We start from the raw sequence: 23,813 nt of genomic DNA on the forward strand, positions 1-23,813 counted from the left end.
GTCGTGATTTCATTTTGGGTTGATTTTGAAAGTCCACCGGTCCGCAAAATTTATTTCAAAAGTTTGCTGGTCCGCAAACTTAAAAGGTTGAGAACCACTGATTTAGACTATACCTAAATCTGATTAAAATACATCAGCGTTTCTGTGGTGAGTTTTATCCGCAACCAACTCATGACATACAAAGTATTTTTACTACATACTGTTTTCAATAATATCCTTAATTAAGTTCGCGAACACTTAATCTGTAGCAAATTCAAGATCTATAAGATCAAACACGCTGACTTACATGGCTAAGGTAATATGGCCCAATTGGGCTTATGCTGTCTTGTATTAGCAGGCCAGCAATACCTCTCCAAAGGTTACCGCCTCCAATCTGTTCCAAGTTTTGAAACACGGAGAAATCGCGTAGTTCCCGGGGCCATGAAGTAATGAAGAGGTAACCTGAAACGGGATAGCGAAAAATAATATAAGTTACATTTAATTGAATGTTTGTAAAACAACGTGTGGTACCTGTAATCTCTCGCACGCTTTTAAATGCCTCAGTAAGTTGTTCGACTGTAAGGCCTGGCAAAGAGCTGTATACGTCCCTGGAAACAAAAACAAAAGTGGCAGTTTTTTTCCAAACTTAAATGAAGCAGACATATGTTGGTTTTAGTGGTGATACTCAAGCTTTTAAACCTTTCTTTTAAAAAATAAAACTCAACTGACCCCCTAAAAACGTAGGATTGAAAGACAATGTTTCCGTTGACTCTCTCGCAACCCTTAAAGTGTATAAAGTTCCTTGCATTTACCGTTCCCTCATTGGCCAACAACCCTCCTTGTAGCCCAATGCCGTCGCATTCTGCGCATTGTTGCAAAAACACATAAAGTTGATTAGTAGGGAAACAACTGTATTTTGTGTAAGCATTAAGAACGCTCTTTACAAATAGTAAATGGTATTTCGAAAAATTGGGCACCTTTTAAACACGTTTTACGGGTACATGGAACGCACATGCCATTGTCATCATCACGGAAACCTTCACTGCATGATTTGACGCAACCACTTTGTTCTATCAGGAGGTTTTCTGAAGTCAAAAACTAGAAAGTTTAGGTCTGAATAATACAACTTCTTTTAGACTAAAACAACTTATATGTATTTGAACTGACTCATTGTCACCAGCAATTTGCCGTTGGTTGATTATTTTAAATTTAAGTTGGCAAAGTTTATTTCGTTTTTTTTTTTGTGTGTATTGGAATTTTAAATGTTATACGAGTTTGACTAGATTTTTGTAAAACAAATTATTTTCATGATAAATGTTTGTCGTTTTTTGCAAACAGTACTAAAATTGAAATCCATTATTTTCCTTTAGAGCAGGGGTGGGCAACCTGCGGCCCGCAGAGACGATTGAATTTGAAATGTACTGACAAACGAGTCCAAATATTTTTAAGCAGATCAATGCTCCCGATGCTATTTTTCTGCGACCAGGCGTTTTGTGGCTAGAATCAAATTCGAATTTTACTTGTAGTTACGTATATTTGGTAAGCAACGAAGTAAAATCACCTTGTGTTATACACAGGTGCTGCCCGCGATCTAATATTGGCTATTGTATTTGGCCCCACAGCAACAAAGGTTGCCCACCCCTGCTTTAGAGTGTGCTTTTCTACTTACTGGGCAATTACATACCTGGACATTCGTCAACACACTGATCTTGGTACGTATAGCGAAAGTTCGGGTTCGGGTCATATTCATAAGCAGCAGAATCGTATATGTGTTTGGGTGGACACTGAAGCTCACATGAACCGCTATCGTTTACGTGAAGACAAACCTGAAAACAAAAGTTATTTTTGTACAAGCTTTCACAGCAATAAGATACTGGTTTTTAGAGATCATTAATCAGTTTGTTTTTGCTTGATAAAGTTGGTTTATCCATGTGTAAAGGAAAAAATGACTGTTTGGCTCGAAAAACGCGGCAATTAAATGTAGAACTAAACCATCAGTTCCTTACCTTGATACCTAGAGCCTTACAAAGCAGGCATTATACAAGGTTTAATTGTTTTATATTATAGTTATCTAGCTAGTTTAAAAAAAAAGGGTTATGACAGTAAAAATACGTAAACATTCATTAATTCCAAGAAAACAAGACGAAGCTCTACTTATATGTAATCAAGCATCATTTTTTCAGTGGTTTTGCTTGGTGATGTTACTGATGCTTACCACGCACTGGTCGCTCCTGGGACCTGTACAACCCACAGCACATTCCTTATCACAACAATCGTTTTGACTTGGTCCTCTGCATCTTGTCCCATTGCACGACTCCGAACAAATCGTACTTGTACCTGAATTTTTTTTTTTCATTATTCGATATCACGAAATTCCATTTAGGGGAAATATAGCAGAAAGTGCATCACCATGGTGTAAAACTTTAACGCATTGTGACAATGTGAACTTACGGGTCTGACAAAAGGGAGGTGAATTCTCCCAGCAATATCCATTGCAGGACGGAGGGCAGGGTGGGCCTGCATGATAAAAAATATATAGGTATACTGTTAATTTGTATAATGCAATAAAATAAATTTTAAAAAATAAAAAAATCTTGACTCGTGGTGTCTTTGCGAAGTAAAGCTGACTTTTTTTCTATTCGAATAAGGTCAGTTCTATCAATTTGCGGACATTTAACATACAGTACCGAAAACTAGTTGTAATCTACGAGCCAAATTTTGCCCTTTTAACCACGTCTCGTCACAACAATATTTTCTTAAAGTACGCATCTACACTTACATGAGCCGGGTTGGGCATTGCCGCTGACTTCCGCCGTCCAATTATCGGATTTTCGGGAAGCTTTATTCATGATGTCTATCCAGTCTACTGTATCGGTATGACACAGTTTCAAGTTATCCTGCACTAAAATGTCTCCACGGACTATTTCGGTGAGTTTTTGCAATCTGCAGAACAAGACAGATTAATTTTTACCAGAATGGGTTTAAAAAGTGTCTAAATAGTGGCAAATTTGAGAGTAACAAAATTGAAAACATCCAAGCATGACGTTTTTTATTAAGTTAGTGGTTCGCAACTCGTATCAGGCCGTAAACCACCAGTTCATTTAAATGAATATCATGGCCCAGTATATTGTTAAGTAAGGACAAAGAAAGCTTATTTATCCTTAACAAGTTTGTTCCTTTAATGGAAATAGGAATAAAAACTTAGATAAGCCTCTTTCGTAATGAATATTCATGAATTTATGTGCAACTATTTCTAGTTTATCACCAAATGTAATTAGCGTCCTGTTGACCACCCAAAAAATCACTATGTGCCAGTGCGAACCACTGTTTCGAATAAAGAGTCGATTGGCAATTAAACAAAAACTCTTGCCTTAAATATTGGATGCCAAGATTGGGATCTTGCTTGTTGTAATTTAAGGTGATAATAAGAGCGTATTTGTTGCGGTACAATTCCCTGCCACGTATGATTCGCAGTTTGTCGAGCGGAATAATCTTCACGTAGTTCAGACCAATGAGCAGGTACCCGGTAATTTCCTCAATGTTCTTCAAGAATGCAAGTAATTAAATGTTAAAAATGGACAACTTCTGTCTCTACATAGATTGCCTTTACTTAAGATATGTGGAGATTATTAGAAATAAGAAATTGCGCTTTGATGTACAATTAATCCGTTTGGCAGGAAATGATTGGATTTCGTTACTTCATTAGCCTTGGACTGGAACTTGTCCAAAAAGTGCAAGTCCAATCCTTTAACTGTACTTGTTTGTGCACATATTTTAAAAAGAGAAAACAAAACATACTGTGCCTATAAATACTGTTGCAGCTACAAAGTATGACCCCGCAATTAATGTAGCTACCTGTAAATGGCTGTTTTTACACTGCGTGTAACATCGAACCGCATACATCGATCTTTTGAAACCGTAAATATCATTCTTACTTAATACGCCTCAACGATGTGATCTGATAGTCTTAAAGCCTCCGCTTAAAATACCTGAAGAAAGTTGAGGTCAAGATCCGGGCTTTGTAAACCCGTGATCTCCAGATTTCCTTTTATTACGGTGCAGTTCTCATACCGTCGCCTCATCCTAGAGTAATGGTGCATCCGATTCTCGTCCATTGAAAATCCGGAATCGGTCCCATAACAAACTGTCGACTCATCCGATGAACCTATGTGACCGAAACGCAAAAAACACGTCATTCTAACAAACACTACCAAAGATTCCCATGCAATTGGGCAATTTTTCTTATAGGAGCAAGCTAAACTTTAAGTGTTAAGTGGAACCAGTGCTAAAGATGTGCTAAGAAATTATATCGTTGTTTACCTGCGTTGATGAAAAATGTGGTTTGCATGCTGATAGCATTTTAATTTATCGTATGGTTTTCGCCTGTTCTTGGACCACTTGGTCTGTTTCGCATTTCGATTAAACAAAGCCACAATTTTTTTGTGGCGAAAACTCAAGAGTTTGCTACAACACAGGACAGGCCACAAACGCATATTTGAACAGTTTTTCCCACGTTTTCTTCCAAAAAAACATTAAACGGTAATCTCGCTCGTTGTAAAAGTGACTAAAAGAGCAAATGTTTTGTATGTAACTGCAGTTGACAATGAGACACAAAGCAATGAATACCGTTCCTACTTCAATCGGGAGGTTACATGGTTTGTGAAATGTTTATAGACTCTCCTTTGACAAAGTAGCTTAAACCTTCAAGTGTTTGCACTGGAGCCTTGCTTGCAATTGAACAAAATTCTTTTTTGAATAACCATTACTCGTATTTTTGGTGGGAAATTTCACTCAAATGCTATTTTCAAAACGTTTTTACGTTTTTTCTCCCACCGTCAGTTTACACATTTCATACCGACCGACCGCGAATGAAGCATTTTTGATGGGCAGCAATTTGCCTTAAAAAAACAATAGTCATTTTTTTACCCTAGTTGGGAGGATGTTGTTCAGTTGAAGATTGGTCGTTCAAAGCAAACGGAAGTAATAGTGCAAGAGCAGCGTAACAGCTGCCTTTTACCCAAAAGACGTCCATGTATGATGTACAAAAGGCACAGCGCAATTTTTGATCTGAATCTTTATTCGCAAATCTTCATGTCAATACAAATAACAGACCGTTTCATAAAGACCAATCCGTAAACAGAAGCGCACCCAAAGCATTTCTCCTACATAAGCCTTTAAAAATTAAACACCGCAATCTATAGGTGGGTTCCAAGGCCGGATTTGGGACTAAAGAGAAAATCTCCAAATGTTTATAACAAACCACCTTTGTTCCCTTGGCTAATCACAATACTCCAACCCGCCAGGAAATGTCATTTATTAGGTCCATGGTCCTTTAACCCAATTGCCTACTCATGAGATTATCTGATGAGAATTGAACATGAAACATAATGCCACTTTAATGTGGTGCTGTCATTAACCGTATTCGATGTCAAACGTTACATTTTGATCTACAACTGCAAGGCGATTATGCGATTAAAATACTCTAAACTGGCTTGCTTTCAAAAATAAAATAAATTTAAACGAAAAATTAGTGCAGTCCGCTGAGACCTAATTGTTAATCTTGGTTTTCGGAAAGGTTGCGGTCCCTTGCGCTAAATACTCACACGTTCCTTCGCAAGTTGACAACAAATGCGAAATACTCGGTGCTCCAGAGATGTACGCCTAAACGGGCCTGAACTGGAGCCCAAACTCAAAAGTACAAGCCCGAAACTCGGCCCGAACCGAATCGTTTTTGAGAAGCTCGTTTAGGCCCAAAGGTTTGATTGACAGGCCTATACATTGAAGCCTCAGGAAAGATCAAGACAACAAACACAAAAGACAATAATAGACAATTGGTCTTGAAAAAGGCGGTTTAGGGCCATTTGACATTAGGCCAGAACCAGCAACTGGCTACTTAGCTACTTAAATTTATTCAAAAAAAAGACGACACAGAGTGTAAAGTCAGGCCCGAGTCAAGCTTGTATTTTTAAAGAAAGCTAAGCCCAAACCCTTCCCGACCCCGGCCCGACAAACCCGGACCGACTTACAAATCTGCGGTGCTCAGGGAAAACGATTTGTTAGATAGCTGGCTGTGCAAACTGTAACTGTGTAGATTGGCAAAACAATAAAAAAAAACTGAAACATACCATATGCTTCCAAAAGCAATCCAGTCAAAATAAAACTTGCTAGAAGAAACTTCATGATGCAGATTGAACTTCGCAGTAGATAAAAACAACTTTAACTTGTTTTGTGGTTACCAACTATTGAACCTATAAATTTCAAAACAAAATATTTCTTTAGTTGATCATATTGGCATATAACTTACAATGGTTTAGGTTTGGGTCAGACTCGGGCCCTAGTTTGAATAAAATGGCTTATTTCGAGAATGAATTCTCACTTGGCCATAGTTATGTTACAATTATGTCTTAGTAAATCAAACTTTCGGACCTAAATCGGTTTAAAAGAATTCGGGTCCACTTTCACCGGGTTTGTGTCCGCGACACTGAAGTAAAAAAAATACGTTTGCAATTTCTAACATTGCCAGCGCCCTAAGAAAGTTCCTTTTTTGACAAACGCGTTCCTTTGCTAACCTCATGGTTTGCAAACGTTATTAACATAGACACATGATGTTACTTCCAGATAAACTTTATAGAGCCCTTCGGGCAAAGTATTTTGCATCTACATTTCGTCATCCTATAGCCTACCTACGGGTCGTCTATATCAGGGTAAGTAACACTGAATGCGTGTCGTACAGCCCACGATAAAAAAGAATGGTTTTCATATTTTTAAAAAGCAAACCAAACTTGCAAGCTTATCGAACAGGGGCGACTGCTTATCAACTTATCAGGGCCAAAATGATTTTAAAAATAAATACAAATAAATCAGGCCTGAATGTTAGGCTATAGGTTTACATATGAATACAATAACAGCTATGGTATGTACGAAACAAATCGATACAAGCCGCCTGCGCAAACGTGTTCGTTCAAAAAGTCAAATATGGCAGAATTGAAATTCAACCCGAATCTAACCCGATTTTTTATTTTAACCCGAACACGACCCAAACTCTTTGGTGAGTCTTTACTCACGACAAACGACTCCAAACGCTTTTCGATTTTTTTTTAGAAATCTTTTGATTTCGTATGCCCGATTTCTGAAGAAATTCGAGCTAAATTATATCTAAAAACACTGGCTTTTATACACATAAGCCTTTTTTCTGGCGATGACACAGCTTGATGAAGCCTTCTTTAAGTTTTAACAATATTTAATTTGTTTTAACTTAAAATTCGCATTTGCAATTGATTGCGAAATCTCACAGCAAGCGTTTAGGAAGGAAGTAGGGAAAAAGGGTGAAGAGAAAGGACCTAAGCGATACATCCGATACCAATATGTATTATGGTGCATACACATTACGGTGGGATGTCCCGTTAGTCGAATCTTTTTGTAAAGTTGTGGCGCCGCCTGGTGGTGCAGTTGCTCGGAATTTTGACATACGAATTGTATTATTTGAATCAATTGTACTCAGAGGTCGCATATTTTGTGTTTAGTCACTCCATATACTAAACTATTGTTCTTAATAGCATGTGACCGCTACAAGCATTTCGAGCAGTAAAGTTGTTTTTTATGTTTGTTGGTTTTTCATGTATGAGTTATTTTAACATTCTTGATATTCTCAAACTTTACAACACATCAGTACAGCTATATATATTTTAAATAGACCAGTTGCCATCTGAACAAGCTTTTTAATTTGCCAGTCATTGATTTTTGATTTAGGTTTATTATCCACCATGCAAAACGCTTTTGTTAGCTAAACTTTTAGCAAATCTGGTAAAAAAGAGCACATGTGTTTTCGTACAGTAATATAGTCATCTGCCAAATATAACATACTGACACTTGTTTGAAACAAAAAGCACTTTACCGAGAAGAAATGTCGTGGTGCAATGGAACATACAGTTATCTGACAGTGCTATGTGATCCCAATCTGCAAAGTATAGTTGCTTGCTAGTTAGTGACTGTTGCGTTGCTAAATGCTTGTTTTGTGCACATATTTTCTGATAAGTAAATAAGATATACGTTTCAGTAATATTTTCAGTGACGTTTACGTTTTTGTTTCTAAAACAACCATACTGTGATGACTACGTATTTGCTTTGATCTGAGTAATCGCATAACCAATTTGCCAAGCTTTTCTATGGATTAACCAATTTTTGTGATAATCTGGACGATGTATAAACAGTACACGTTGTTAACCGAAGATTTACACTTCCCAAGCTGAAAGAAGGTTACTGTGATTTTTATTTGTGGCAACATAGAAGTATTTTTCTCCCTTTTATAGCCGAGAATAGAAAAAACCTAATGTAGCCTACTTCGGCACACAGACGCAGTTCCATTGTTGCACTGTAATCTTTCGCTTAATTTGTGATTTCTCTTTTGCAGTCAAGTTTGTCCTCAAGGTTTCTTACGCCGCATTTAGGCCCACTTTTAGTGCGAGAGAAAAAATGAGATTTTTGGTAAGCACGAAAAAAAGGAGAAATGCATGATTGAAATGCCTCACCATAGAATTTGTAGGTATCATATTCGATAAATCTAGTGGAGAGTGTTGCTTGGTTAAAGTTAAATAAAATAGTTGATTTTCATGTGAGTTACTTTACCAAATTTATATTTCTGTCTTAAAACTAGCTTCAAAACCTAATTTGAGTAAAAAACTGCAAATCTAAAGTAAAGAAAAAAACATGAAAGTATATACGAAAACCTTACTGTCTAATAATTCAAACATGTTGTAATGATACTTTAAAGAATAATAAATAAATGTAATGTTGAAGTTGCTGCGATGGAATGACCACGATAAAATTTTCTGCGATGAAATTCACATCCTTATGATTAACAAGCATCAGATGGACAAGAAAAAAATTACTGCGCTTGCGAAAAAAAATCTTTATTTTCCCAAACACTTGAACCTCTTGAAATGCATTTTCTCAAAACTGTTTGTTTATGTCCGTCTTAACATCCGCGGAAAGTAAAATACAAACTGTGTAAATCCTGGGACCCTTTTCTCCAATACTCTTAGTTCTTTCGCTTGTAGAGATAAGTGAATGATGAATGTGTTTGACACGTTAATTACATGGCGGTAGAATTAATACCGCAAATTGTCGGGTTTTCCAAAAGAATGGCTTGGGATGTCGGTTAATGTCAAAAAAACACTTAGCACCGTTTCCGGTGTCAAAACGCACAAAAAATGCAAACAGTGTAGAAATTCCAATACCATACTATTAGTGTGGCCACGTGGAACGTAGACAGAAGATACAAATAAAGTTGTCTTGTAAATCCTAGGATATATTTTTTCTATTAAACAGGTTAAGAGTGATGCAAATATCATATTCTGTTACACATAAGTGCAAAACTTGTGCAAATCCATAAAAATCTCATAAATAAAAGTGAAAAAAAATCAAGTTATATCACCATATTGGTTGAATAATATTATTGCAACATTTGGGTTGTGTATTATACTTTTGGGATAAAAAATCATAACCAAAAAAGACCAGGAGGTCGTGTACCGTGATTTGGGTATGAAGTACATCGATAACACAGGTACCCGCCAGCGCCAGATCGTCCCCAGCATGGACCGCTTAAAACCCAAAGGTCTAAAAACCCAAAATAGTTGATAGGCTACTTAGCAGGGTTGGGTAACGAGTCCTATCAGTCGAGTCTCAAGCCAAGTCAAGTCAGTAGGGGTTCGAGTCCCAAGTCAAGTCAGAAGGGGTTCGAGTCTCAAGTCGAGTCAAGTCAAATGAGGTTTGAGTCTCAAGTCGAGTCAAGTCATTAGCTGTTCGAGTCAAGGCAAGCCCCAAAAAGTTTTTGCAAGGAAAGGTTAAAGGCATGGATAGCTATCTATAGTTATATATACTATAGTTATTCTATTTGAATGGTTTATCGCAACTTTTTTACCTTAAAATGGACACTACTTCATTACAGCAAACAAAACCCATAAACGTCCCTTTCTTGGAGTAGGCTGAATTTTGATGAAACACGTTAATTGACACTCATTAAACAGCGTGGACAAGAACGTCAATCTGTTCAAAAATCTGTTTGAAAACTAAAAATTCATATTTTACTACATGCGCTTGGGCGTTTGTACAGTAATATAAGCGCTTAAAAGCGAATACTTGGCCTTGACATGTACTGCATTCGATTACCTTAAACCAACTAAGTACAACGCTTAGAAAATTTGTGCATGTAGCAGCGACTTAGTTACGTTAAAATTAAGCAAAAATATAACTTCGCATCGCACATTAAATTGCTGCTGTTGTTTGGTTGAAGCCAACTGAACAGGTTATCCGTCATAAGAAATTTCCGTTTTGTTGGTGAAATAACCAGTCCGAGTCAATGTCTCTACTTAGACGAGTCCAAGTCAAGTCGAGTCTTTTCACAACTGAGACTCAAGTCTTTTGAAAAGGTGACTCGAGTCGAGTCACTGACTCGAGTCTCCCCATCACTGCTACCTACTACTATTCTACTAAGTTAGTAGCCTACAGTAAGGACATTGCCGCGTCAATGCATTTTGGATCTGCACTTACAAACTGGTGTTCTTGGTTCTTTTGGGACACATAAAGTGATTTTGGGAGGACCACCAAGAGCTTGAAGTGGTACCACAATATTTTTTAATGTTTTTTATTGTAAGTTACGAAACATCAGATAAAAAGTTTAAGCACCATAGATTTAAATACAGACCTTCAACAGACGAAAGTTGTGTTTGATTCATTTTTATCGTCGGTGGGCGGGCAACTGCAATACGTAAGAACGAGTATGGATTCAATTTGTATGTTTTTACATTGAATGCAAACTCCGGTTGGTGCAAGGATAGCCCAATGGAACATGTTTAAAAGGCACAAAAATCCGAAATTGAAACCACCTGATGTGAACTTTTTAACGCATACGTTTGATTGATTTTACTATTACGTGAGTGTGATTTATTTTTCTTTCCATGCACTTCTCAAGATTTTTGTAATAATGAAAATGAATTTCCCGAATGAAAATACTCTTTGCAAGGGCGTTTCAGAATGATTACTTTAAGGGCTTGCTCATTCTCTTCAAAGTTTTTGAGCAGCTACTCACATTTTTTCTGGTTATGCCTGGGTGACTTTGTTTCGCCTGAATAAATTCCCAGAAACTCAGACCACTACAATCGGAAATATTTGCACTTGTCACAGATCAGATTGATATTTTTTTCCAAATTTAATCGCATTTCTCAGGTGCTTGAAAGTTGTAGAACATTCTTAACAGAAATTGGAGGGGTTTTTTTCTTAAAAACCATTGTGCCAGTTAAAAAAGAATATTACAAAACTTTTTGTTTTTTCCTTTTTACTGTACCGCTCCAGAAACATTTGCTGTCATAACCCTAGTGACCAACAGAAGCTCTAATTGTTTAAAAAAATCAAAACAATTGTTTACAAAAAGTATAATTATATTATGTTCCTTTTCTAGCAGGTTAGCATAACGAAACGTGTTAAACCGCTTACCGTAAACTGGAAGAAGATGTGAGCTTACTGCTGGCTGCTTTTTTTTGAGTGAATCAGTTTGTATTCTTCGAATGTATCACGGCGGAAAATTTCGGGGCCAACCTTCTGTTGCCCATAAGCCATCCAGAGATACGGTATTTTTTGATATATTTATAGTTCAATAGTATGTATTTGGCAAAACCAAATGGCTCATTTGCAGTCAAAATATTGTTGTCAGTGTCAAGTCATGCATTTACTGAAAGACACAACTTTGACCAATGCCAATTCTTTTCGTAACTGGAATAAACCTCATTGAAAAGATTGTTTGGTTTTATAAAGCTGACCCTGAATAGTAAAAAATCTGTTATTTCCATTGATAACAGTAAAATTGACAGAATGTTTTTCTGAACTAAAGCTTTGGGGTGTGTAATGTTGAAATTGTAAATTCGGCAAACTAATATTTTGCAGCATGGTTTGCATCCAGTTCATCTCACACTTCATGCTGCTGCAACCCCAGTTGCGGAAAGAGGGATTCGTCATGTAACTCCAGATAGAATGACCAGAGATCAAGCAACCACTTTTCGGCCTTCTGATCTTCCTGTTGGTCAAACTACTAATGTTCGAAGGTGATTAAACATTTCTAACAAGCAACGCAGATTACCATTAAAAATATAATGAAACCTTCTCATGACTTATCACGTGCTTGCGTTTAATTTCTTTTTTTCTTTTGTTGATCATGCACTGTAGTACTATGCACATTCTGTGTTATTTACCCTGATGAAGACGACCTGTATAGGACGATGAAACGTCGGAATTGAAATACATTTGAAAGAGCTCCATAAACTTCTCATGACTTGTAAAACGTTTTAAGACCATGCAAACAAATTAGGTTATTATTAATAGAGTTTATCCTATTTTGCTGTGGGGTACTACTGATGGTCCAAGTTAGACATTGTTTTTGAAACTAAAAAAAAACAGCTTTTGTTGTACCCCAAAACATTTTTAATGAACTCGTTAAACAAACATAATTTCAGAGCCTCTGCTAACAGTGAAGCAAGTTCTGGCAATAGTGGTGCTACAGGACCGCTGCGAACAATAGGTAACATTGCATTGATAAATAATATTTGGCACAATCTTAAATCAAACATTATTTCCTTTAGGCTTTGGTCCTCCGGGTTTACTCCACACAATGAGTGAGACTAGACTTTTGGGAAATCCTAATCGCAGAAACCTGGCTAGTCCATCAAAAGCTTATGGAACTGAATACACACAAGTAGATACCAACTGAACTTATATGTTAGCTCCTGTGTAAATGTGTTGTTTGCTAATTTTGTTGTTTAACAGCTATCTGCTGGAGATCACTATCGGCGACATAACAGTTTGGGCCAAGAAAGCGAACAGTCATTGCCCAGTTCTAACCAGCAAGTAGTGTATCAGGTAAAGTTACTTTGAACTAATTGTTGTCTATTGAAATTTTTAGATCCGATATCAAAATTACCATTTTATTGATTGCACATTTGTCATTGTGTTTTTTCTATTTAAATCGTTTGTTGGTTAGAAATTAGCTTGCTTTAGAAGTATGGAATTAATATTACCATTTTTTGTCACAGGAAAATATTAGTCGAACTCAAAGCAGAATTCCAAGTCAATCAAAAAGCAATCCCTACTTGCCAGGTTTGAATTCCAAAGTTTTAAGTCATGCAAGTGTTATAAAATAATCTTTTTAATTTCAGGAGACAGGGTAATATTTGCTGAAAGTCCTTCTGCACCAGGTATTCCTATTGTGTACAGAAGTTCAGAAGAGCGAGCCTCAAATCCAGATCGCCTCAACCTAGATCGGTTAGTCACTTCAACATTTTTAATTTCGTTCTATTTTATTAAAAAATAGGGCGAAAAAATTTACAACGCGCAAAAGGTAATTATGGGTCCCCTTCCCTGACACATATTGATTTTACTCAAATTGTTTTTTGTTTTTTTCTTTTGTTTTTTCTCCCCAAAGTTTGTCCCACTCGTTTTTCCATCAAATGTTTGATGGATTTGGATGAAATTCACACAGATGGTAGATATAGTTATGTAGATGTGCATCCCACTTTGTTTTTGTTGGTAACCCCAGTATTTACCCCGCTAGCCCCCTAAAATGGGTTATTTTCTTCCCAAAGTTATTCCGACTCGTTTTTCCATCAAATGTTTCATGGATGTGGCTGAAATTTACACAGATGGTAGATATAGTGACAATGTAAATTTGCATCCCACTTTGTTTGTCCTGATAACCCCAGTACTTACCCCGCTAGCCCCCTAAAATGGGTGAGTTTTTAAACAGTGTCAGAATAGGCTAAAATTTGGGTATCATATGGACTATGCTATTTGTAGGTTTTGATTGATGTGTTTTACTTTGTAGCCCCAACATTTACTCAACTAGCCCCCTAAAATAAGTGAATTTTAAAAAAAACGTCCCAATAAAATTTGCAAAGTTTATTGAACATACTATTTTAAGTCCTCAAATGTTATAATTTGCCCTGTAGCACTACAATTTAACCAACTGGTCCCTAAAATGGGTGACCTGTTCAAATTGAATGAAAATTGGACAGCTTGTAGAATTTGCTGTTCATAGGTGTCTATTTTTTGTTTTACACCATTACGCCATTTACTCTTTCTTTTCTTTGAAAAAGAACATTAAATAGGACATACTTCCCAGTGCCGATTACTCTGTTTTTCTTTAACAACACCCTACTTTGTAATGGTTATCTCTTGAAATGCAACTTCTGCATGTGCCTGCAGAAACAACTAACGTTATAAAAGACGATAGCTAATATGGGACCCAAAACAAAATAAGCATAGGAAATATATTAATGTTTTAAAATAGGTTATAGTGTATGTGCAATGACAAAATGTGCTAAGCCACCCTTCTAGTTTAATTTTGATGACCATATCAGCTGGTGTCATACGAAATGATGACAATAATTTTTATTTAATTTAATTTAGGAAATTAATATTTTCAGGTGTAGTTGCATGCAAAAAACTTGTTTTATTCAACTATTTGTAATGGTAGTCACCCAATTGTTCTATTTTGCAGTCGCCACTTAACAGTTTGCCCAATCTTGGAAGGAGAAGAACATTTGAGACTGCTCAACTTCCAACACAATACAATTTCCAGAATACAACATTTGTCCAATCTGCGACGTTTAATTTTTCTTGATCTTTATGACAACCAGATTGAAGAGATGAATGGCCTTTCAGCTCTTAAATCATTAAGAGTGCTAATGTTGGGCAAAAACAGGTATTTTTTAATAGAAATTATGCACACCAATTATGGTTAAAAAACTAATTTCAATGTTCTTTTTTTCAACAGAATTAGAAATGTGAGCTCTTTGGAAAATCTAACAAAACTGGATGTACTTGATCTCCATGGGAACCAAATAAGAGATGTTGAAAACTTAAGTCACCTCTCTGAGTTAAGGGTCCTTAACCTGGCTGGCAACCAAATTGAGGTAATAATGTAATGTTTTATATTTTTTGTACCAACTTGTATTTTCTTGTCAAATGTGTATAACTGTCTTTTTTGTTCTGTAGCACGTTGGTAACTTGGCTGGAATGGAAACACTTGCAGAGTTAAACTTACGAAGGAACTGCATTGTGACTGTTGTTGAGGTTGATCTCCTTCCATCATTGCAGAGACTCTTCCTAAGTTTCAACAACATTAGTCTGTATGTGCTAGTTTTGTTTCTCCCTATAAAATGATTGCCTTTCTTCTGCACAAAAAAGAAATGGTAAACAAGTTTTAGACAATTCATGACATTGATGCTCAAACTGAGATATCTTACAGGCTGTAATTTTTTAGCAAAGTAAAAGTATCACTTCATGTTTTAAGGATAGGTGATAAAATGCAGGCCAACATTACAATGCCACAATCTCATAATTATGGATTATAATCATTATTGTTGCCAGTTGCAGTTCTATTTATCACTTCAATTGCAAAACAGGGCAGTTGTACCACAAAAATAGTTTGTTTGTTAAGTCTAACTCTTGTATTGTACATACGTTTCAAACAGTGATTATTCGAAAATAATTTCAAATGTAATTTAAGAGCATAGAGTCATTACATGATAAATAAGCTGCAAACAGTGTATACTGCATTGGTGGATTCAAATTTGATGAGACATAACTTTTTAAGCCTATCACTTACAACAGTCAAGTGCCCACATGTGGCTAGCTTATGCAGTCAATCTTATGTGACCACCTGCACTGATGATCCCTCATAAGACTAAACGTTGTGCATTGTTTGCAGCGTACTAATCCTGATTTGTATGATTTTTTTGTAGTGTTTAAATTTAATGTAAAACTTTCATGTTAAAAAATCCTCTAAATTGTAAGATAGTTGGGCTAATTATGGGTCCCCTTCCCTGAAGGGGACGCATATTGATTTCACTCAGTTTTTTTTTTAGTTTTTTTCCGACGAAGTTTGTCAATGCACTTTTGGCATCAAATCTTTGATGGATTTGGATGAAACTTTCACAGATGGTAGATATGGTCATGCAGATGTGTCCTCTGTTTTGTTTGACTTGATAACCCCAGTATTTACCCCGCTAGACCCCAAAATGTAAAACGTTTTTGTATGTTGCTACGCACCACAAACGAATGATTTGTGTGGTGTAATGGTATAGTAAAGGGACCAGTACATATGGAACTGGTGTTTGTGCATTACTTGGTGGACGTTTTGCCAGTCAGAGGGGCATTAACAGCCTGATGATGTCAGAAGCGTTGAGGAACGTTGCTAATAACACCTCTAGTGGTCAGAATTTTAGACATTGTTGGATTTGGATAAAATTTTAAATGACTGTTAATTGGGTCATCGTGGTTTCATATTTTATACTTTTGAGTGTTAAACCCCATCAGTTACCCCACTGACCCCCTAAAATGGGTGAGTTTTTAAACGGTGTCGGAATTTAGTGAAATTTGAAAAGCTTGCAGAATTTGTCATTTATAGGTGTCAATTGTTGTGATTAACCCTGTAACCCCAATACTTACCCCTCTAGCCCCCTAAAAAGGGTGAATTTTTAAAACATTGTCCGAATTTGATGAAATTTGGACAGCTTATAGAGTGTGCTATTTATGGTTGTTATTTATTATGTTTAACCCTGTCGCCCCAACATTTACCCCACTACCCCCCCCAAAATGGTTTCATTTTTGAATTAATTTAAACTTGGACTGTTAGTAGAGTGTATAATTTGTAGGTGTTGGTTATTGTGTTAAAATCTGTAGTACCTATCATTTACTCCACTAGACCCCTACAGTCAAGTGCAATTCACCATTAATAGCAGCTGATTGTTGTGTTTTGGCCTATTTTCTCACTATTTAACACTTTTTTCTCAGATAGTCATAAAATAGAAAAACCTTAATAAATGCATGAATGGAATAAATTTAAATAGTTTGTACTCCATATAGCATATTTATGTATGCACAGTACCGATCACTGTGTTTTATGTTACAATGCCAAACTTTCTCATTGTTATCTCTTGAAATGCATTATTTACAACTTTGCATGTGTGGGGACCCATGAGTTTCTGCTGGCAGAAACAACTAAGGTTATAAAAGACAGTGACTGATATGGGACCCAATATAAAATAAGTGTCAGATGTAAATATATGTTAAGAAATAGGTCACAGTGTATGTGCAATGGCAATATGTGCTAATCACTCTTCTAGTTATTGTGGTGTTTATATGATAACAATCCTACATGACAGTTGGTCGGACATTGAGTGCTTGGGGGACTCTACCTCCCTGTGTGAAATATCACTGGATGGAAACCCAATATCAAATGACATCACCTACAAGCAGGTTGTCCTTAAGAACATGCCGCATCTTCGCCAACTGGATATGAAGAGAATATCGGTTAGTTTGCAGCTCACACCCAAAAGACAAAAATCTTTGTTGATTTTGCCAGCAGTGAAATGTGGTGGTTTAAAGGAATCAAGAAAATATTAGTTGAGGAGGTGGCAATTAAGTTTCTTTAGGCTAAAGATAGCATTGATTGTAAAGTTTATGCAAGAATATGCCAAACATTTTCAGAGAGTTTCCCACTTGGCAAAGGAGTTTGTTAAAATATTTTGTTGTGTTGCCTTTGCCTTTGCCTCAATCTGTGAATTGAAATGTATCAAAAACTTATTTCTTTATTTTCTTGTAAATTACTTGTTGTTTTTCAACTAGTGGTTGACCAGTTACCAATTATGTGACTCATTAAAAGTTACATGGTTGTAGACTTGTAGTTAATTGCTGTTTGTTGGTGAAGTAAATTTTTAATTTGTAACATTTCCGTTAGTCGGTTTACGTTTTTGGACAATTAAATGAAAATGTGGAATCACTTGCTAAGGGTGAAAAAAGATTGTATGTAATCTATAATCACCTAAATTATGTAATATGTGTTATTTAAAGGAGGACGAGAGAAGAGTTGCTGCAATGATGATGAAGAAGGAAGAGGATCGAAAAAGAGAAGTTCATAAACAGGTTCAAGATGCATCTGCAATAACAAAAAAAAGTTAAGCTGCAGACAGTGCACACTGTTTCGACCTATAAGGTCTCATCAGTGCAGCACTGTCTGCAGCTTATCATTTATTGGCTCTATGCTTTTACATTGATGCTGTGACACTGAGCCGACTTCACTGTGGTTCCCAAGCAGTTGCTTGGCCATTGTGAGCCAGTTTCATCTGTGATGTATGTCCAGTTGTGGCATCGCACAGACTAGGTCAGGGGTCGCCAACCTTTACTACTCAAAGAGCCACTCGGACCAGTTTCACATAGTAAAAAAAACACTGGGAGCCACAAAGCCGTTTTAAAATTTAAAATAAAATGCAAAACGTTTTTTAGTCTTATGACTTTCGACTTTTTGTTGTTAGCAATAGTGTTTCATTGCATATTATACACAATCATAAACTAGTCTCGTCAGCAGAGAAAACAACTGTACGTAGCGTTGCATATTGTGTTTTTGTAGATTTTTATTCCTTTGTTTACGCGTTTGTTGCATAACAATTAACAAATAGCTATTGTTACGCGCGCACACACACTGCAAACAAAAACAGTATTGTCTCATATTGCGTATTAACCTGCGCGCCTCTAGTTTGCCTCTTTCAGACTTCATGTTTGATGGTATAGAGATGGGGTTGCAGTTACCACAAGCGAGTACAGTCATGCTACTGCACTTCAATTTTCGTGTTCGACTTTTGTGTTCGGCATAATCGTCACATCTTCAATCAAATGTACAACATTTGGTAAATTCAAAAACTGAGCCGCATCAGAGGGATCAAAGAGCCGCATGCGGCTCTGGAGCCGCGGGTTGGCGACCCCTGGACTAGGTGATGCATGGGGTTGTACCCTGTGCTCCCAACAAACTGGAGTGCCGTTGAATGGCTACACTAGCCAATGCGGCCGATCTCTCGTCACCAGCTGCACTGATGAGACCTAATAGGTCGAAACAGTGTGCACTGTCTGCAGCTTATCATTTATTGGCTCTATGCTTTTACAAAAAAAAGTTATTCATTACTTTTTTTAGTTTTTGAATCAACCAAATTTAGATGGGCATTAAGAAACACTTTATACAGCATGAATCTAAAAAAATATTCAAGGCAGGCAAATGAAAATCATGTAAATAGGGGAGTGCAGCAGCCAAGTTATTTAGTGTGGCCCTCACCAACACACTGATTCAGAGAAAAGTGCAAATCTTCTGGGAATTCAGAAAAAAATTTGCACTAGTTTTTGGTAAATCTCCTAAGTTGCCATACTATTTGTAACAAGTATAAGGTAAACCAGCGTTTTCCAACCAGTGGGCTATACTGCAGTTTGCAAGTACTTCCAAATGTGATGTAATAATTCCCTTTGTTTAGTAAACAATTATTTTGTTGTAAAAGCCAGTGTTGTGGCGAAATTCTGTCTGTTTCAGAAAATAAATGTATTATTGCTTTGGAAGAATTTCAAATTTATTGTGTACAAAAATTATGGCCCTCGCTTGATGTGTGAAATTGGTTATATGCAGTGGTGGGATTCAGCCGGTTCGCACCGGTTCTATAGAACTGTCTCACGAAATTTTATGAGATCAGCGAACCAGCATTACTGGTTACTGTCAATGGACTTTTTGTAACAGAACCGGCAAAAAATATGACTTTTGTGATAGAATCGGCTGACAAAAAAATGAATCCACCACTGGTTATATGGCCCACTGAGGAAAAGTGTTGCACACCCCTGCTGAAAATTGTTGTTTTCACTTTTCAGGCTATAGCCAAGGAGAAAAAGAGGCTGGCAATCAACAATGCTGCCAGGCAGTGGGAGGTGGAGCATTATCCTGTCAATCACATGTGGGATCAACCAATCAGCTTCCAAGACAGTCTATTCACACAAACTGATGGCTCTGCAGAAAGTTCCCCACGTCTCAGTGAAAAGGAAAGGTGAGAAAACAAATTTCAGATCTGTGACTTTTGACCTTTTAAGGTTTAATGATAACAGGACTTTTATAATGTCATAGATCAGGTCAACTATGCCACTCAACTATGATAAGCAATAGTGAACTAAAATGTCAAATCTGTTTGGTGGATATCAATTAGTGTTATTGCATGTTTTTACCTTTGTTGTTTGCAGTTTTTAGAGACTGACGATGCCTGAATAGGTGATACCTTTGTTGTTTGCAGTTTTTAGAGACTGACGATGCCTGAATAGGTGAAATATATATCTCGAATATACCAACCCAGTGTCTACTGATTTTGAGTCAGAAGCATTTGCTTCTTAATTAATCATTTGCATGTTTTTTGTGTGTTTGTTTTAGAAAAGTTTTGTCAGACTTTAATGGCAGACAAGAAAGGACTGAAAAATCGTCCTGGCTTCAAAACAATTCAAACCATAGCAACAATACAAAGTAAGTCAACACCCTTACGAAGAATAAATTTGTAACCAAACATTTCAAAGCTCATTTAGCTATTTTGTGTCTGCTATACAATTTTGAAGTCATTTTTACCAACTTTCAGTTTTACCGAGTCTATGATATGTATATTTTATTATTACAGAACCTCAACCCACCCTACGTCCCTTGATATATCAGAAGCATATTTGGCTGAAATTGAAGGGGAGAACCTTCAGCTGTTTGGTCCTGGTGCCTTAGAATCTCTCGATAAAAACTGGGGTAATTAATGTTTCGAATGATGTTTTTTGGGTTTGTCAAACTCGTCATTTCTTTTTTATCACCAGGCAACCAGGTCTCAAGTTCTGTAACCACTCTCACTGTACAATTTATTAACTTTGATGACTTCTGCCTCTACATCAACAAAATTAAAAACCGTTTTGCAAATGTCAAGGTAAGTCAAAAATAAATATCTGTTCTTTGCTAGATCAATGTTTTTTAACTACTTTGTAACCAGTGCGCTGTAAAAAAGCATGTCTTCTAGAGTTCACGTAACATCAGGTTTTGGTGCGTGAAGGTGATATGTGCATATTGATGCCAGAACTCCATTTTGGTTTCGGACCCACAGTGGTCACATTGATTACATCAAAGCAAATAAATTTTAGTATAAAACACCTTTTGTGTTTTTAACAAACAAAGTGCACCACACGCACAAATTCAGTGTGCTAGTGTACCACACAACAAAAAAATGGTGGAAAACATTTGCTAGATACCTAATGGTTTAACATGTAATTTTAAAAATAACTATATTGGTGTGTTACAGTTCAAAAGGCTCCTTTTTCTTACTTTTTTCATGTATCGCATTCTGCAACTTTTTGTAGTAAAAAAAAATTAACCTAATCTTCAAATAATCTTGTTTTTTATATGATCCCGAATTCTATATCTGTATCCCAAAGTACTGTAGTAACTTTATTAATTGTGTAGAATCTGATCTTGAAGGAGGTCAATCTTCACTGCTTGCAGCAAATTAATGCCATTTCATTGTTTCGCAAACTGGAAAGTTTATCAATTGACTCTGGCCCTTCAAACCCAGTCACTCAGTTCTCTTTGTGGAAGACCTACACGATATTTCGACTTGCACATTTGTCCATTAACAAACTTAATGGGGAAGAGGTATGTATTAAACAATAGTATCAACTAGGGTTGAGCCGAGCGGAGCCGAGCCAGAACCTGAATACTCGGTACCGAGCATCGCTGTTTTTGATGCTCGATGCACAGCCGAGCGGTTGCACAATCTTACCCAAGCATTAAATTTGCATATTCATGCCCTGCTAACATACGAAACTAGTGTTCGAAATGGTATTCAAGAACAAAAATGACTGTTTTTTAAAACCAAGATGGTGGAAACACATATTCTTCTGGGGCCTGTACAGCTTGGTACACCGCTGGTGACATAAGGGACCTTGGAAAGCTAGAAAATAAGCGTGGACAAGCATTAACATGAGATACTCGGCGCTCGACCAAACAGAATATTTGCAGATTTGGCCCATTCCTTTACTATACATGTTTGTGTGATCATTAATTTACAGTCCAATTTCCAATAAGCTTTTTCTTCTCTTACAAAAGCCAGGGTTTGTAACAAAACGTTACAAAAAGTTTAAGGGTTTCCAAGTGTATACCAGCTTTGGCTTTCATCAGTAAAAAACTAACCCCATTAGTTTTATTCGATTTCAAATTTTTGTTGTAATAGGCGGTGCATTGTATTTGTAATCATATATTTCTGTTTCACTGACATTTACTTGTTTAGATCCAAGCATCAGACATTGCAGCCGCAGAAAAAATCTTCGGATCCTTATCCTTAGTGGCGACAACTCAGCTCTCACAGTTCCGCTTGGTGGCGCTCATGGGCGACTACAAGCAAAAACAAGCGACCAAGGATCAAAAGAAAATGAAATCAGGTAAAGCGATGGAACTCAGACCTAGAGGAACATAACGTAATTAATTTGACAATCCGTTACAGGAGGTGATCCAGAAACGGAAATATCCGTGTCGGCGGAGTCAGTTGGACGATCAGGACTGCAGTACCTTCCCGTTAAGACTCTTACCTCAAAGAAGCAGGTAATTCACGATCGATCCTTGATCTTTACTTAGGCGCCATGAAATCCCCAATATACGTTTTTTCGAACAACGTTGTTGCCACCAGCCCACCACTGTAACGTATTAATTGTCACGATAATCGCTACCGTGGCACCCAGGTACCAAAAATTAGTTTTTTCAAGGATTATTATTTTAGCCGATTGATTTTTTAGTAAATGCACTTGATCCGTATGCAGCTTGACGAACGCCTCCGTGTACTACGTGCTTGCACCAATGCGTATTGCTTGCACAATTTTAAGAAAATCTATGTTGCGTATAAATCAGCGTGTGATCCCAATGTTTATCTCAGTCTTATTGTGTAGGCCCAGAAACAGAAAAAAATAGTCAATCACCACTTTATCGTTTACTTCTAAACAACCTTGTTTGACTGTAGTAAAAAAAACTCAAAAGTAGCACTCTTTTTCACAGGAATGCGAAATCCGAAGACTTGTGTCACGTGACTTGGTTCAAAATTTAACGCGGGAAGCCAGCGATATTGCAGCGAAGCAGTCTATGCTACACAACATATGGCCTTATGTTTTCATTGAAATGGTGAAAGACGCTGTGCTTGACATGAACGATCTTGGCGCTCATGTGAGAGCAGTCGGAAAGCAATTTGAAGCTGGCTTGTGATTCCTATGTGATTTTCTTCAGTCTAAGTCTATGGTATATTTAAGCTTGTAAAACTGTGATGCTTTTGTATATACTGTGTTCGTTTTTCTTCATATTGTGGAAATTTGGTCTTCAGCGCGTCTTAAGCGTATTTAATTAATGCATCTCCTACCACTGAAAATATATCATCACAAAGGGCTGTTTTTATTTTGTACGTTTTCTGTACTTTTTTGATGCATTCCAATTCATTCCAAATTTCCTTAGTCGATTTGTAGTTTGTACAACTTTGTATATTTTTGCCGCCATGCCAAAGTTCGAAAACTAACAATCATTATCATATTTAAAATAGATGTGTTTTTATCGCGAGATTGTACGTTGGTTGTTGCGACATTTTAACGATAAAACTCGCTTTACCTGCCGCTATTTTACCTTTGAAAAAAAAGTTTAGCAGAAGGGTAGCAGAATGTTTTGTTATAATATCTGGTTGTTTAGAAATTTTTTAACTAAAAATACAAAGTAAACTGTCCAAGTCTGAAACATATAATTTTAAAACGGCACACCTTTTTCTGTTTTTAAATGTTTATTCGGAGATCGGGCGTCTTTATTGGTTTCCTGTGGAAATTTCTCTCTTATTGAGAAACCTGCCTGTTTTCGACTTGTGTGGATCTTAAACTTTCACTATTCCTGCATTTTTGTCGCGAAAAATACAAAATATGCGCGGTAAAGGTGTGAGGTTTGT

General features: G+C 36.8%; 2 protein-coding genes across 3 annotated transcripts; one reads left to right on the forward strand and one right to left on the reverse strand.

The window, feature by feature from the left end:
- Positions 1 to 268: 268 nt before the first annotated feature.
- Positions 269 to 4,093, reverse strand: LOC145205556 (receptor tyrosine-protein kinase erbB-4-like). Its single transcript, XM_080078289.1, has 10 exons — positions 3,969 to 4,093; positions 3,350 to 3,522; positions 2,759 to 2,922; positions 2,431 to 2,496; positions 2,172 to 2,316; positions 1,664 to 1,833; positions 975 to 1,064; positions 709 to 841; positions 511 to 587; positions 269 to 441 (listed from the first exon to the last, which is right to left on the reverse strand). Exons 1-10 carry the CDS (start codon positions 4,077 to 4,079, stop codon positions 269 to 271), a joined length of 1,302 nt encoding a protein of 433 aa, XP_079934415.1. The 5' UTR covers positions 4,080 to 4,093.
- Positions 4,094 to 11,413: 7,320 nt separating this feature from the next.
- Positions 11,414 to 23,799, forward strand: LOC145205687 (leucine-rich repeat-containing protein 49-like). 2 transcript variants are annotated; one of them, XM_080078425.1, is made up of 20 exons: positions 11,414 to 11,603; positions 11,917 to 12,074; positions 12,483 to 12,547; positions 12,609 to 12,721; positions 12,793 to 12,885; positions 13,059 to 13,122; positions 13,182 to 13,287; positions 14,522 to 14,725; positions 14,798 to 14,936; positions 15,019 to 15,152; positions 17,190 to 17,337; positions 17,878 to 17,949; positions 19,708 to 19,880; positions 20,255 to 20,344; positions 20,493 to 20,608; positions 20,674 to 20,780; positions 21,311 to 21,499; positions 22,134 to 22,284; positions 22,347 to 22,444; positions 22,877 to 23,799. In XM_080078425.1, exons 1-20 carry the CDS (start codon positions 11,541 to 11,543, stop codon positions 23,093 to 23,095), a joined length of 2,502 nt encoding a protein of 833 aa, XP_079934551.1. In that variant the 5' UTR covers positions 11,414 to 11,540; the 3' UTR covers positions 23,096 to 23,799. The 2 variants fall into 2 exon arrangements, with proteins under 2 accessions (XP_079934551.1, XP_079934552.1); XM_080078426.1 differs by having other exon boundaries at positions 22,892 to 23,799.
- The last annotated feature ends 14 nt before the right edge of the window (positions 23,800 to 23,813 follow it).

Source organism: Phallusia mammillata, chromosome 8 (genome assembly GCF_965637545.1).
Source record: "Phallusia mammillata chromosome 8, kaPhaMamm4.hap1.1, whole genome shotgun sequence".
NCBI lineage: Eukaryota > Metazoa > Chordata > Ascidiacea > Phlebobranchia > Ascidiidae > Phallusia > Phallusia mammillata.

What these genes read in the sequence shown, in the direction of transcription:
- LOC145205556 (XM_080078289.1), bottom strand. Translation starts at nt 4,079, where the DNA reads ATGCACCATTACTCTAGGATGAGGCGACGGTATGAGAACTGCACCGTA. An exon ending in CAATGCCCAACCCGGCTCAT is followed by an intron (nt 2,497 to 2,758) that starts GTAAGTGTAGAT and finishes TTTATCATGCAG; the next exon opens with GCCCACCCTGCCCTCCGTCC. An exon ending in AGCATCAGTAACATCACCAA is followed by an intron (nt 1,834 to 2,171) that starts GCAAAACCACTG and finishes TTGCTGTGAAAG; the next exon opens with CTTGTACAAAAATAACTTTT.
- LOC145205687 (XM_080078425.1), top strand. Translation starts at nt 11,541, where the DNA reads ATGTATCACGGCGGAAAATTTCGGGGCCAACCTTCTGTTGCCCATAAG. An exon ending in CAAACTACTAATGTTCGAAG is followed by an intron (nt 12,075 to 12,482) that starts GTGATTAAACAT and finishes ACATAATTTCAG; the next exon opens with AGCCTCTGCTAACAGTGAAG. An exon ending in CTCTTACCTCAAAGAAGCAG is followed by an intron (nt 22,445 to 22,876) that starts GTAATTCACGAT and finishes ACTCAAAAGTAG; the next exon opens with CACTCTTTTTCACAGGAATG.